The sequence below is a fragment of the Dermacentor silvarum genome, chromosome 1, assembly GCF_013339745.2.
Source record: "Dermacentor silvarum isolate Dsil-2018 chromosome 1, BIME_Dsil_1.4, whole genome shotgun sequence".
NCBI classification, from domain to species: domain Eukaryota; kingdom Metazoa; phylum Arthropoda; class Arachnida; order Ixodida; family Ixodidae; genus Dermacentor; species Dermacentor silvarum.
Genome location: NC_051154.1, coordinates 348794058 through 348810104, shown reverse-complemented (window position 1 = coordinate 348810104; position 16047 = coordinate 348794058). Strand labels below are relative to the sequence as shown.

Here is a 16047-nt window from a genome sequence, read left to right as displayed (position 1 = left end):
TTTGCAGTTGTAGTTTTGGGTTAGGATATGCAAGAGGCTTGTATACTGCTTGCACACCCTAAGTCTGCTTGGATCTCAGCAAAACCCAAGCAGACATTGGGTGCGCTAGCCACTTGCATCCCCCAATTTAATGCTCTACTGATTTGTGTGTGCTCTTTCCACTATGCTGATCAAGTGCATTTAGAATAGTTGTAATCTTCAAAACTAATGCCCAACATTAGTAAAACTGCCATTTGTGAAGAGGATTGCAATGTTCTGATGTCTTTCCTGTCTCTTCCCCGACACACATCCACAGGAAAAGCAGCAGAAGCGGCCCAACCAGTGGCTCCACTACCTCAGCCAGCTGCTGACGTGTGAGTTAAATATTTCCCCTTTTTGATTTCCTTTTGCTTGGTGTGTTTTCATAGCTTGCTGATGTCATGAGTCATCTGTTATGAAGAGTAGGCTTCTGTTAAGGCCTTGGTGTAAAGAAACTAAAAAAGTGGAAAGGACAGTGTACATGTGGCACAGTTGAAAATAAAACAACTAAAGATGTATTTATACCTGTGTCCTATCTTGTCAGTGCAGTTTTAGTTGCCTTAGTGTTGAAAGTAAGTAGTGTGTGGAATTATTAATGACTGTGATTGTTGGACTTGCTGAATGTTGAGTTTTGTTTATTGTAGAGGTACTATGTCAAGAGGTCTGCATTTCAGCAGTACTGCCCCATTGGAGATAATGTTTGAGCAGTAACATTATTGTTCACTAATTGTTCTCTATCTTCTTTTAAATTGATAGAACGAAAATACTAATTAATGTAGGAACAACTGAGTAGTATGAGTATTACTGCACAAATTAGGGTTGAGAAATATTGAAACCTCCTTTGATCTTTGAAAGTTTGCTATGCAAGATGTGCATTGCTTGAAGAAACTGTATTTTATCACTCACGTTTATATAAAACACTGGGGATAGTGGGAAAAAAATTGATATGGGATACTTAGTTTGCTTGATCTGATGGCCAAGTTGAGGACGGGGGGGGGGGGGGGGGGGTTATTCTGTAAGTGTCCACCTAGTGAGTGGACTGCCCATTTTGGCTGTCGCGATTGGCTCCGGCTGCACGAGCAAGGAGACTGGCTGGCTCCTTCTCGCTCGTGCTGCTGGAGCCAATCGCCACAGCCAAAAGGGACAGTCCACTAGGTGGACTCTTACAGAATTGTTAGCCCCCCCCCCCCCCTGGTGTACAGTTCATTGGATTAGTAATATCGTCACATTGCCTCTTTTATTACTTTCGTCAAACACCCATGTGGAAAATTTTGCAAACGGACATACTGGGGATTACTCAAGTATACTTGAGTGTCAGCAAACAAAACACCAGTCAGGAATCTTTTCCTTTCACCTACGCTCATTTTGTTAAAACATGTAGTGACTCATGTCTTTTTGATACCACACAAAAGGGCTTTTTTGTCATAGAAGCGGTGGTATTCACATCCTTATTTCAAGGTATAAAGCCTTCATAAAGCTGTTCTTCCTTCTTTGTGCAAATTAAGTTGGTAAGTTCTTCAGTATAAAGCTAATATTGCCTAAGACAGTTGCCTTGGGTTATCCTGCTCTAACGGCACAGAAGACTTGCGCTGTGGTTGTGCGAAAAGATTGCGCATTATGAAAGGGCAAATGGCCACAGTACTGCCAAATTGCTACACCGAATAAACCATGTGCTTTTTGAGTTCTCAAGCGCGAAAGTGAAGCTGTGCTGATTTTACTGTGCAGTGCTTTTTGGGCTCACTTTCCGTTATGTGGGCTTGTTCTGGAGTTTGCTTCCCAACATTTTTGTCTGTTCATATTGGTTGACATGGGCATTCCGGTCTGCTGTGTACTTAGTGCGATTGTGGAGGCTATTTTGTGCAAAAATATTTCAAGGGCCTACAGATGGGAATTAAGCTGCATTTTTGGTCTTTCATGAAACTGCTCTTCGGTGCGCATCAGATGGCGTTACCTATTCAATGCCCTGAGTAGTGAGTGTCCATTTAGAAGAATGTGCTGATTGATGTGTCACTCGTGAATCTCTCCTTCTGCAGAATGCCCCAGTGGGATGGGGCTGGCAGCTTTCAGCCGGCACAATATCCCACAGCAGTGCTGGACCCACAGCATCAGCAGCAGCCGCAAAGCAACTCACAGGTATTCAGCATTGATCTGTAATTGCTATAAGGAAGCAATTTGTTGACTGTTTCTAAGGTGGCATTGCCACATTTGTTGAGACTACAGGGACAGAAAAAAAAAAAAAAACATTTATAAATTGTCAAGGTGGGGGTCACCGGGTTACTAGAAGAAAACAACATGAATATGAAACAGTTTCAAGGACAGCTTGTTGAGTTCTCAAGAAACTATAAAATATTGAAAGGGAGCCGAGACACTACTGCTTGCAGGTTATCAAAAGCTTTATTCAGAAGGTATGGCTTGGAATCTGTTGGTGCTGCAGCTGTTGGCTTTGTATAATACCAGATTAAGTTTTTTGGATTCATTTCACTGATGTGCTCTCGTGGTCATTCATTTATGGTGATTGCTCTGTGCACGCATAATCAGCATAGTTTCCTACATAAAGTATACATGTTACACGATTACAAGTGTCAGCAGCACTTCGTCCTCTCCCTTTCTTGTGTTGTCCATTAGTGCTAAAGTGTTTCTTGAGTAGCAACTAGATGCTTTATTTTCAAAGGCTATGGTAGCTTATGCGAATTCGATTCCTCGTCCTTGTCGCCGCATTTCAAGGGAAGGCAGAATGTAAGAGCGCCCGTGTACCGAGCTTTGGGTGCACATTACAGATCCCCATGTAGTCTTCCACTAGTGTTGCATCCCTTATAGCTCACCGTGCAGCTTCGGGACTTTAAGACCCAACCCCAAAATTTTATTATTTCTTATTTTCATAGGTGGCTTGTAATGCTAGTGTATGAGAAAAAAACTTGCTGTCCACTTGGCTGTAGTGGGTATGCTCCAAAGGAACCCTTTTCGGTGTTCTCAGAAAGCAAGCTATGCTGTTAAAAGGATTTGTCCTTGTCTGGAGGTGCAGGCCTCAAAGCAGCCCTTTGCATATGCTTTTTGTGTGTGCGCCTCGGCATCCTTGGAATGCGTGTTAAATTTTGATGCTAAAAGTTTGGGCCAAACCTGGCACCATTGCTTTTTTCTGTGCTTCCATGCAACCAGATACAGTAAAAGCTCGATGATACGAATCTCACGGGGTCAGGAAAAATATTCGTATTAGCCGAAATTCGTATGATCGAAACAATTAAAACTACTGTCGAATCTCGATAATTCGAACTCGAAGGGGCCCGCAAATTTGTTCGAATTAAAAGGACGTATTTTTGAAGTATTCGTGCACCATAGCACGATGCACGAACGGTGCGAGTCGTGAAATATCGCGGCGCGCAAGCGCATAGCAAGCGCGGGCCAAGAAACTGCCCACGCCGGCTAACGGTTGCTTCCCGATAACGACAGAAAACGAAGCTTCAGGGAGCGAGCGGGCGGCGCCGGCACACGGGTGCGCGCGGAGACCGTCGAAGGTGAGGGAGGAGGGCGCGCCAGGGAAGCGGATTTGGCCGCGTCAACTCCGCCGCTTCGGTGGCTCCCCTCGCCCTCCCTCTCAACTCCCTCGTAGCTCTCTCACCTTCGACTCCGTGCGCCCATCTCCGTGCGTGCCCGCCGCCGTGCTGGCGCCAGCTTTTTTTAGCCGCCCCCTGAAGTTTCGTTTTCTGCCGTTATCGGGAAGCGAGCGTTTGCGGGCGTGGCAGTTTCGTTGGCCCGACTGTGCCTCCGCCGCTGCTTCCCTCAGCGTTGCTGCCGAAGCGTGCAAGGTCAACATGTGACTAGAAAATAGAGGAGAAGGGTTCACTGCCATTTTATCCGCGTGGCTGAGACGTCGGCACTAGTGTGTGCTATAATACGGTTGTCTAGAACACTCTAGTCGGCACGTACACGCTTGTTCCGGCGCGATGCAGAAACGGCGACCTTGCAATTTGAGAGAGGGGGAAATTTCCGCCACGGCATTTTTTTTTCCCCGTTCCTTCGCGCGCGGCATTGAGGGGTCTCTCCTGAGCTTTTGCTCTACGGCGGTGTTGGAGCAATGCCGGTCGGAGGCGCCGCCGCGTTATTTGGCGCGCTGCTAAGAGCATTGTCGGTGCGCGGTATGTTCGAAATAAGCGTGTTTGAATTAACGAGATTCGACTGTAGCTAAATTAAAGAGTCAGAGGTGAACTCACTCAGGCACATGTACGTAAAAAGCATTTATTTCTTGAAGCGCCACCGCTTCAAACCCTTCGCGCCCAGTCGCGGAGTCCGCGCTGTCCGGCGCCGTGCCTCCGCACCAAAAGAGGAGAGAAAGCGCGTGACTGCGCGCTGTTCTCTTTCGCGGCCGTCGGTGGGGCGGCGTTTATTCGTATCAACCGACGCAGGCTGAAAATCGATTCGTAACAACCGTTCTCTAGCATGTTGCAAAGTAATGGGGTTCGGCCGGGACCACAGAAAAATTCGTATCATCCGGAAATTCGTGTTAGCCGTGATCGTATCATCGAGCTTTTACTGTATTGTAGGTTCTATTTGTATTGCTTGCACAGCGTTTGCAGTACCCGCTTATTATTTTCCATTATTCAAAACCCACTGCACTCGTACTACGCATATGTGTGTGCCTTGATGGAGCTTCTGGTTATTTTTTTTTTCTACATAAGAGAACATATGCATACCTGCCAACTCTCCCGAAGTGTCCGGGAGCCTCCCGAATTTTGCTCACATCTCCCGATTGTACGGATGCGACCTCAAATCTCCCGAAAAGTAGTCGCCACAGCATAGCGTTTTTTTTTTCTTTCTGTTTTTTTTAGCCCTATCGCTATAACCATATTACGCCTTGTAATATAACCATGCGAGAAAGCAGCGCGGGAGTAGTTAATCACCAGCATGCACCTTGAATTATGGTGGCGGCCACCGGCACCACCATGAACGCAAGCAACCGACAGGTACTGCCACATGGGATTTTCCGGATTGGCTTGTCTCTGGCTGGCTCACGCGTTTTTAGCAATCCAGTCGTTAATCAATCATAAGTGCGCTTTGCTTTTGGCTTTGTCAGGTTGTCAAGTGAAGTGCGGAGTGCCAAACTACTCTTTGTTTCCCCGAGTTTAGTTAGAGCGATAGATGGCGCTTTCATACGCCAAGAATATGTACTTACAAGTATTTATGATATCATATACGACTGACTTTCCGTGCTTTGTATATTCGCGGAGAGGTGACAAGTATGTACTCTCCACCATGTGCGCCGTTTCGCATGTGGCGAAATTTTTTTTGACACCCCCCCCCCCCTTGGGAGGCGGTCTCCCGAATTTTATTGTTGCTAGGTTGGCAGGTATGCATATGGCGTAAAATTAAACTTGGTAGTTGGGGGGGGGGGGGTTATGTGCCGAAACCACAATCTGATTGAATGGGGGACTCCAGATTAATTTGGACCACCTGGGGTTCTTTAATGTGCACCAGAAGTACACAGGCGTTTTTGCATTTCGCCCCATAGATACGCGGCTATCGCAGTGAGGATTGAATCCGTGACCTCAAGTGTGGCAGCGCAATGCCGTAGCTACAAAGTTACCACGGCGGTTGCTATTGAATTCATTTTCATAGGAAAACCACCTAAGGTTTTCCTATGATTGTTTCCAATTAGGACAAGGTGTGTGTTATTATGAGTGTAAAATGTATGGTTTTCCCTGTTGTTGGCTGCTGTAAAAGGTATGAGACCAAAATCAAGCATTTTGTTGCTTTTTAGTCTCATGCCTTCCATCAACTTGTATTTGTGAGGAAATAAATCTGATCATTATTATTTCGTGTTATAACAGAATGCAATTGGTGACAGCATTAATTCAAAGGGCTGGTCTCCAGCCACTGGCTACCCAAAGAAAGATAGTGCGCTGGAAGTTTTCTATTTGCTTTACAATGTATAACTTGGATCCCAGGCTGCATTTCTAACTTAAGGACGAGCTTCAACACAAACCAACCACACATATATATGTGTATATATATATATATATATATATATATATATACAGGGTGTTTCAGCGAACACTTTCAAAAATTCTTAAAGCTTGCCTGTGGCTGATAGCACAATTCTAGTTCATGAGCTGGTCTACTCGAAGAGGCGGACATTGCTTGCACAAGAAATTGAAATGCATAATCGAATAATTAACAGAAATTCACTAATTATGTTTTTAACTAATTACCTGATGGCCCTTATTGCAATTTACAAATTGTAGCCGTGGATTTCGCAAGGCGGATCCACTTGTAATTAATTCGCACGATGACACCAGTTTTGAGATATTAATTCCTGAACTTTGCGGAGAAATGCATTGGCGTTCCAGTTAGGGGGGTTCCTAACAAAACGTCGCTTTTTGGATTCAAGCACAAAATTAACTGGAACGCCAATGCATTTCTCCGCAAAGTTCGAGCGTTATTATCTCGAAACTGGTGTCATCGTGCGAATTAATTATACGTGGATCCGTCTTGCGAACTCCACGGCTACAATTTGTAAATTGCAATAAGGGCCATCAGGTAATTAGTTAAAAACATAATTAGTGAATTTCTGTTAATTATGCGATTATGCATTTCAATTTCTTGTGCAAGCAATGTCCGCCTCTTCGAGTAGACCAGCTCATGAACTAGAATTGTGCTATCAGCCACAGGCAACCTTAAATAAATTTTGAAAGTGTTCGCTGAAACACCCTGTATATATATGCTGCTTTACCCTGTACATCAAGAGTTGATGTTTTTAAACACACATTCTTGCTGTGAACTATAGTTGACTGGAACACGCTCAGTCCTCATACACTCATTGTGTGCAATTCCATTGACACATTTCAAGAATGACTGTAAATACCTTTCGTATAAGTTGAAGTTACTATACCCACCCTGTTGCAGCCTGAAGAGGCTAACAATACTACTACATTACTAACTCATACTACATACTACTACTCATACTACTACTACATACTCCAACATTACTATTGTGTATGAAATTACTTTACTACAAGTTTTGAGATGGAGGAATGGTCTTTACGATGCCCTTTATGGCACCACGTTCAAGGTGTCAAGCAGCTCTAGTGACACTGCCTGACATCGTGTTGTCACAGGCGAATGGAAGACCTCATTCAGAATTTAGATTTAGTAGTGTTTGTACACTCGTCCGAAAGCCTGCAATTGTCTCGGTGAGGGTACCATAATTTCTGAAATGTAAAATGGTGGTTATTCAAGCAGCAGGTCACCTGTGATGTGATAAAGGCAGGTGCGGTAGACCAGGGCATACCGTATTTACTCGAATCTAGGCCGACTCCGATTCTAAGCCGACCCCCCAAAAGTTCGAAGTCCGGGAAAAAAAAAAAAAAAAAAAAAAAAAAACTTACCTCGAATGTAGGCCGAACGAAAAAGCGAGGACAGCATTCGCAAAATGAAACGGCATTTATTAAATTTGAACATGCCGAGCTCATTCTATGTCACCATCGCTGCTAGCCTCGTCGCTATCTTCCTTACTGCTGACATCTTCAAACAGTGCGCTATATTCAGTACCATCCAGCGCATTAGAGATGCTGCATTTTTGGAAGGAGCGCACGTTGCGGCGCACGCAAAAACCATCTCCCGTGGCCCCCTCCAACGACAGACCGATGCCGAAGTTCCGCCCGGCTTGAACGTTTGACGATGCCTCTACGGCTAGCACAACTACCGTATTTACTCGATTCTCACGCTTCCTCGATTGTAACGCGCACCCGTTTTCCGTGAGGAAAAATTTGGAAAAATAGATTTCCTCCCGATGCACTGATGTTGCGATGAATAAAAAAAGTCGCAGTTTCGCCCGAAAGGCGATGCATCGAATGCGGTAGCAAATTAGTAGACCGCTATTAACAAGCACGGTGTCACGCGCGCTCAAGCAAACATGAACACACCTCGCTCGTTGACCGCGGAAACGAACTGTCAAAACGCTGGAGACGAAGCGCGCCTTCGTGCTAGCATGCCTCTCGCTTCAACGCGGCGAAAACAGGGCGCGCGGCGGACTTTACCAGTCGCAGATTGCTTTCAAGATAGGGCCAACCCTGATCGTATCGCCGGAGTGGATCGTCGCAGATTACGTCCTGCTTCGGTCCACTGAAACCGTTCCGCATTGCTTTGCTGGCGAAAATCCTCTCCTTCTGTTTGCGCCAGTCCCGCTCGCAAGTTTCGGATTCTCCGAACGCCCGTGATGCGGCCCGATTTCCGTCCGTCTCCGCACAGATGATCACTTTCCTTTTAAATGCGGCATCATGATGAACTCGGTACTTCATGCTGATAAATAGAGCAGACGCTGAGAACGTGAAGACAGACGGTAGACTATTGCCTAAGCACGTGTACTGCAGCACACGGAGGAAGCTTCCGCATGCTACGGTAGCTAGGCACGACGCGCGTGCGAGGCGGCCATTTTGAAATGCCGACGCAGAATTAAGGTCGTGTTGAAAGTGCGCGTTAGATTCGAGTAAATACAGTATTCGTTTAGAAAGCGGCACTATAGTGGCATCGCCCATTTGGTGCCATTACGATAACGCCACACCGCGCGCCGATGCTGCGCCATGGATACCGATACTACTGATACGACGCAGGTCAAAATGGCCTGCAGGTCAGCAGCTGGCTACTGGCGCGGCTAGTAGCGGCTGCGATACTGACTTTTCTAGATGGCGCTAACTATGCACCATATTTATCAGTTTCAGTTAAAAACTGGCGCGTTTTTTTAAATCCTCGAATCTAAGCCGACCCTAGAGTTTCGTATGTGATTATTTGAAAAAAACTATCGGCCTAGATTCGAATAAATACGGTAAGTGAAAACAATTTTTACGTGAACAATAAGGAGGAGTGAACAATGCCTAAATTCTTGTGATGATTATATAGGTATGCAGCCAATAGATGAATCTAAAACTGTCATGTTAAAAAGTGCTTTCTCTTCCTTATGTCTCTGGTTTTTTTTTTGCAGTTAATTAGTTTTTGGTGAAAATAATCCCAGTATGTCTCATTGGATTTATAACCATGTTTTACTGTGTGCCAGGTTGACTACAAACACTCCATACTTCAAGGGTGGCCTTAATATTGCCACCTTGCCACATTGCCACATTGTCATGCGCTTGCTTTAGCGCGTGACAATATATACTCATCTATGTGAGTGACAGTAAAACTTGACTGGTTAAATTTGTCACTCAATGTAATGGACAGGAGTACCCACTGCAGTCACTTCTACAGTGCCACCTTTGCATTTTAGGCAGCATAGCCATGCATGCGAGATCATTTGGAGCCCGTAACCTTGTTGAAGACTGGATTTACCCGGGGCAGAATAGCACGGCGTGTAATAATTGAGATCTGATGAGCTTTTTATTGATGCATTGACTGCATTTACATTGGGTGAAGTTTATTTCTTGGCTACACACCGAATTTTGTGCAGCTGATTGTCCATTTCTCATTGTAGAACTGCATAGTGTTAACCTGTAGCATTTCTATCTGAGAGTTTGTTTGCCTAGTTTTTGCTTTGACCTCTCTCTGTGAGAAAAACAAAAGCCTGTATCTACTCAGTGAATGATGCCTATTTCAGCTGTAGTTGTGTGGCCCTGCAGAAGGGATTATTTCGAGATGTGTCGGTATGTCCAGAAGTGCAGTGCTTCCATATTGCTTGTTTCCTTAAGTGTTGCACTTGAGCTAGTTTCTGTGAGGTGACTTACTGATGAAGATATGTCACAGCCAATTAAGCAGCTGCTTTGACGAACTTCAGGCGTGGGAGAGCGAGAAAAAGGGAAGATGCTGAATGACAAAATCTGCTGTGCATTGAAGAAACTTAGGCGTGGTCTGAATCCAGAGAGGCTTGGCAGTGTAAAATTGTCCATCAGGGTGGCAGTTATAATATTGCATCATGTCATTGTTTTTGCTCCCAGGAGGGCTGGTCTTCGGTGGCAACGACAGCAGCCAACGGCAGCACTGCTTGTTCTGCAGTCCACTATGGGCAGGGAGAGAACTACTGGAACTGGAACACCCACCAGGTGGATATTGGCGCTCTTTTCCTTTAATTCATTGCATGTGGGCTTATGTGCAGTATTGTGCATAGCATCGAGGTGTATCTTTTTTGGGGAAGTGATGCTAATGTTTTTTCTACATTTCATTGTTAAAAGAAAATTCTGTGGTAGTGGTTGTGTGCACATATTGTGGAGAAAACAGTTCTAGTGATAAGGCGCAACCTAATTTGGTCTCACCATCATTGTCTAGTGATGCCACTTGGAACCAGTGGTATTACTGGAGACCAGATTCTAAGGAAATGATTGCTTTTTTTTCTTATTTTTTGCTGTCTATCAATTTCATGCCGTTTTTATGTGAGTGCATCATTCAGAGCTTACTGCGAAATGTGTGCTGCAGATATTAGTGCATAAAAATATCTGTTTCTAGTGCTTTTTTTCTTTTTGCAGAGAACACTTTCTTTAGTGGGCAGTTTTTTACTAACCCAAGCTCGATAGCTGGCAGCAGTGACTGTTCGTATGATTGACAGGCTGACGTGGGCACAGTTGTAGTCACTGCTTTGATTCTTTCCTTCCATGAGATTGTGGTTGTTTTCCTATAAATTTCATATTTTATTTTCATTAATGTCTTTCAACAAATAGCTGCAGCCTGGTTTATGATTTTTGTCATTTTAGCAATGCACTGAGTTTTCAAGTGCTGCTTTCCACCTGTATACTGCACGCCTTCAGATTAGGTATTCACGAACAGCTGTGATAGGCAATACACTATTTTTGGCCACTTTTACCGATGATGGCCAGTTATAGAAAAATTGTTCGACTCTGGCAGGCAGCTTATTTGGGGGCATTTTTAATTCAAAAGATAGTGCAACTCCACATTTACAGATGGCACTACATGAACTGTGTGCAGCAGTTGTGGATTGGAAGGTACGACCAAATTCCACAGATGGCATTATTCATCCAGTGGGTTGCAGTTGTGAGGACTGCGAAGGGACTGAGACGGGAGCTTTATATTTGGTAGGTGGCAAAGCAACCAATGCCAAATGAGAACAGTGTGCATGAGAGCAGATTGAAAAAGCGTTTAATAGTGATGGCTCCATATGATTGTGCTTGGATATGCCATGCCAACAAGACTCTGCACAGAGGCTGGTGCATGTTGTCTGTGCTGAGAGAATTTGAAGTTTGAAGAATCGGGCAGCATTAAACCATCAAATATGCACTTTGCTGCACCACTGCCACTATTGTAGTTGGTGTGGCATGTCTGTGTGCCTTGTGCATCTGTTGTAGAAATTATAGCAAGCAAAATTTGGACACAACAGTGAAATGGCAAAGTTTGAACAGGGTTGGGAACAAAAGGCGCCAGCATCTATTAGGCTATGGACTAACATTTTGTTCAAATTTGCATGAAGGCTGTTCTAGCTTTTTCTCACCAGGGCTGGTATTTTGTAGTGATGCCTTTCTGGTAATAATGCCATTTCGCGCTTATCGCGCTTTGTCAGTGGTCAGAGCGACGGTCCGCTCGCATTATCAACGGGATCAGCCGGCCGTGTATAGAATAAGTCATGAGGCATCGCTACAAAATCGCGGCCCAAGCGTCTGTTATCATAGGCACCTTGTGCTAGTGAATTTTTCATTTCAGTCAAGGTTTCATGATTAAGAGTATGTCATTAAATCCTTCTTTGTTTTCCATTGTAGGAATCTGCTGCAGTGGCAGGTGGGGATGGGATGATGTCAGCCCCAATGCAATCCTGGAGCAGTGGCAGCTGGAGCACTTCACATCAGGAGATGACTTCGGCGGGTCCTCAGTCATGGACAGGAGGGGGTGGGGCACAGCCACCTGACCCAACTGGAGTGGGTGGCGGTACAAACTTGCAGGAGGCTGCGGTGGCGCCAATGACGAGTGACGGGACATACCAACCACCATCGCTCTATCCTGGGGTTCCTCAGTTTGTGCCGCCTCAAGAGGGGCAACAGTTTGGCAGTGGAGGTGTTGTTACAGAAGGCTCTGGTCCCCAGGAAGGCTGGGTGGCACCGTCCTGGAGTGGTGACACTAGCCAGTGGCAGCCTGGCCTTGAGCAGCAGCAGCAGTACGGGTCAACCCAGGTGCCGTGGGTAAGTGCTATGGGCTGTGGTTGCCGTGGCTCTGTGCAGAGAACTGGCGGGGAGAATGTGTTGAAGCAGGCGGCCAGTATTTCAGTGTGTGTCAGGGATTGGGGCCACTTGTGTTAGTGCGTTGGTTATCGGCATGCACAGAGCACTGAGCTAGGCAGACTGCTTGGATGTGGTTGACGGGCTGCGGGAAAAATAAAGCAGCTGCTGAGCACCTCGTGAGAACGGGTACAGGCTGTGGCTGCAAGGTCGCATTTCTCAATCATGTTGCGGTAGTGAAAAACCTCATGTCACACACACACACACCAAAATAAGGTGTGTGCATCAAATAGCAAAATTTTGCCATATGTGGTTCAGAAGCTTCTAGGAAGCAAGAGCCTTGCTATTTTTTTTCTTTCTTGCCTCATGGGGAGGACACTGTGCAAGATGTTGCAGTTTTCTGCCAGAAAATGCATTTGCAGAATTTAGAAGGTGTGGGTTTCTTGACTATCCAAGAAAATTAACGAAAAATTGTACAGTAAAACCTCGTTAATTTGAAATTCGGATGCTGATAAACTTATCGACACAGCACGACTTTGGAAAGCGAGGCCTCTGCGTGAAAACTAAGGGTAAAGCTAGCAAGGGGCAACCAGTTTGCAGTTGCCCTTGCAACAGCCATGCTGCCACATCTGTGCATGCTATTTTGCCACATGATTGCAAGTGTGGCAGTATCATAAACTAGGCACCGAGCAGCATATCTGGCACTGCCAATGGGTACCTTGTGACACATGATACTATTGTTGTTTCCTCCACAAGGTTTGTACTGGAGTAAATTTATCCTGGAGTAGATGCATTACAGCAAAATGACCCTCGTTATTACGATATCCTAGTTTACACTTTTATAGTGGAGAGCATAGAAAATGCTCCATTTGGATGGTACATATCCTCTGACAGTACCTTTTTTTTTCTTTTTCTTTAACGGGGTGAGTGCTTACTCTCTACTAGAAGAGAAACTTGGGCGAGTTGGTGGGAATTCATGTTTAGGAAAATAACAGCATTTTTCTAAGCATGACTTACTCTCTACTGTGCACATATGGCTTCATATGATGTTTACTGCATATAACAGCAGGAAGTGTTACTAAGTGCCAGTGTCTTGATAGGTTCAATTTTGTCAGTTAGTCCCCTTTGGCAACTGCTGCTCTGGAGCATTCAAATGGGGGAAAAAAAATTAGGAGAAAAAAAATTCTCGTTCCTATGTGCCTTCTCATTTACAGCAGTGGCAAGAAGGAATGCCAGCTGAAGGTTGGCCATCTGCCGATGGTCAGTGGCAGGGATATGACTCTCGGGTGGGCACGGCTCATCCTGGCCAGTATGAGGGCTCCTCCGTGGCAGGGTACAACCCATCTGGCGATTCACTACATTGTCAAGAACAGCAGCAGCAAGAACAACAGCAGCAGCTCCACGGCCAGGAGCCACCTAGCACAGCTGTAGAGACTGCAGTCAGTGATGTGTCTTCCCCTGCCCACCCTTCTGCTCTTGCTGCAGATAGTCAAGATGGCTCTCAAGGTGGGTGGGCTCTGTTGTCAAACCCTTCTCTCACTCAAGGTGGATTTCCCATGCCAGTTTGAAGCACCTTTGTTTTTTAATCCACAGAGAAGGATTACTGTGTTTACATGACTCTAATGCGCATATTTTTTCTGAGAAAATATGTTAGTAAATTCCCTGACACAATAAAGTGTCAACTTCACGAGAGAAGGCATTTCGCGCCGCTATTACAGCATTTTGCATACATTGCGGCCGACGCCTAACTCAACACGAGCCCGGCCGATCGCGAAACACTCAGTTTGCAGCACATGCACCGTCGCAGTGAAGCAATTTGAATTATCACAATTTTATTGTATATTTATTACAATGTCGATAAGCTCGGCGAGCTTGCCTTACTGGAAGTTTTATTTCCAGAGGTCGGTCAGCCTGGATTTGTTACGCTTCACGGCAAGCAAAGGCGTTACGCGAGTCTCACAGTCCGTTAAAAGAGCCGTTGCAATGTCATTGTCGTGGGCTCTGATAATTTTTAAGATGATGTCAAAAGAATCCATTACTTTCAAAACAGTCGCCAGAGTTGGTGTGTTTAGTGGATTGTCATTTTCCCCAGACGAGACGTTCGCATCATGTTGATAATAGTAGTGGCTGTAGCGCGGCCGCCATATCTTGAAAGCAATCTGTGACGTGCACAAAGTGCGGGCCCGTGCGGGCCTCATCTTCAAAGCGATCTGCGATGTGGGCAAAGTGCAACTAGTACTGGTAGAGTTGTGTGCGCTGTGCTTCGACGTTTAGTTAGTGCTGAAGCGAGAGATGGCACGGAGGCCAATCCGCTCGCTGCTATTGCCACACCTTCTCACTCCAGTGTGTTGACACAGAGTTTCCGCGGTCATCGAGCGAGATATGTTCATGTTTACCTGTGCGCGCGTGACACCGTGCTTGGTAATTTAGTTAGTAAGCGAATGTTTATACAAGTTTACACTGCGATAAAACTACAGTGGAATCTCGATGATACGAATCTCACGGGGTCACGAAAAATATTCGTATTAGCCAAAATTCGTATCATCGAAACACAATTAAAACTGGCTAAATTAAGGGGGGACGCGGGGATCAGATCGCGAAAATCGCGAGAAAAATAGATTTTTGAAAACCACGCGTTTGGGTATCTGCAACGCCTAATCTACGCTGCATCAAAATGGTTTGGCTGAAAACGCAAAAGTGCCTGAAAAAGTTTAATTTGTCAGTGCGTAGGGCGAGAAAACAGCTTTAAATCGCGTAAAATCACCGCAGTTCACAGAGCCATATCTCGTATTTCCTGCCACCGAGCGCCGCCATCTTAGTATCGTTCGAAAGCTCAAAGTTTCGCCGTTCCGCTTCTGAATTTGTCCGTCGTCTGTTGTCCGCAGTTGTCTGCTTCGTAAACCACGCTGGCGTCTTCACTTGACACACAGAATTCGGATTACTGAGAGCTCCCAAGTTAGTGATGGAGCGACGATGGCGAATAAACTTTGGACGAAGCACGCCTTTGGAATACGGAAGCGCTCCTACGGCAAGAAAAATACGGCGATTAGCGGGAAAAAGCGGAGGAGCACCGGACTGAACGAGCCGCGCTACCGTGGATTACGTGCTGCGCTATCTTGCACTGTGTGACTCTAGCAGCGAAACCGACAATCGCCCTGTGCCATCGGCACCGATAACGCAGCCGACAGAAGACGCGCCAATGGAGGCTCCCGCGCATCGCCGTACGGCCACGCGAATCAGCCGAGATCGTATCTCGGCAGACATAGCTCGCTGCGACTAGGCAAAATGGCGCAAACACAAAGAACGCGGCCCGAAGCACGGCAGCCACTCCGCCCGATGGCACGCGGAAAAGCATAAAAGCAACAAAAGCGCCACCGCTTCGAACTCTTCATGCCCAGTCGCGGCCTCCGCGCTGTCCGGCGTCGCGTCCGCACCAAAAGAGAAAGGGAGAAAGCGCGTGACTGCGCGCTGTTCTTTTTCGCGGCCGTCGGTGATGCGCCGTTTATTCGTATCAACCGACGCGGGTCGAAAATCGATTCGTAACAACCATTCTCTAGCACGTTGCAAAGTAATGGGGCTCGGGCGGGACCGCAGGAAAATTCGTATCATCCGGAAATTCGTATTAGCCGTGATCATATCATAGAGATTCCACTCTAGAATCCTTAGTTCGTATAGCTGTGTACTAATCTGATCGCAATCGATGCCTCGCCTTTCGGGCGAAACTGCAAAATTTTTTCCTTCCGCCTTCTGCCTTGGCGATCATATATGCCTTCTCCTCGAAAGAGAGAAATTTACGTTTCTTCGTTGGCCTAGCCATTTCGGCCGGACACACGCCACAGAAAACAGCAGCGATTGTGGTGATCCCGTGCAGTTTTGCGCAGGCGCGTGATGA

General features: G+C 45.9%; 1 protein-coding gene across 8 annotated transcripts in view; it reads left to right on the top strand.

Annotated features, from left to right (window-relative positions):
* LOC119437407 (uncharacterized) overlaps positions 1–16047 on the top strand; it is a 408649-nt gene that overhangs the window by 191167 nt on the left and 201435 nt on the right. For all 8 annotated transcript variants that reach the window (XM_049660503.1, XM_049660506.1, XM_049660507.1 and 5 more), the window contains exons 3-7: positions 296–353; positions 2052–2151; positions 9936–10040; positions 11703–12119; positions 13370–13661. In XM_049660503.1, the coding sequence (XP_049516460.1) occupies positions 296–353; positions 2052–2151; positions 9936–10040; positions 11703–12119; positions 13370–13661 (972 nt within the window). The remainder of the gene's footprint in view (positions 1–295; positions 354–2051; positions 2152–9935; positions 10041–11702; positions 12120–13369; positions 13662–16047) is intronic.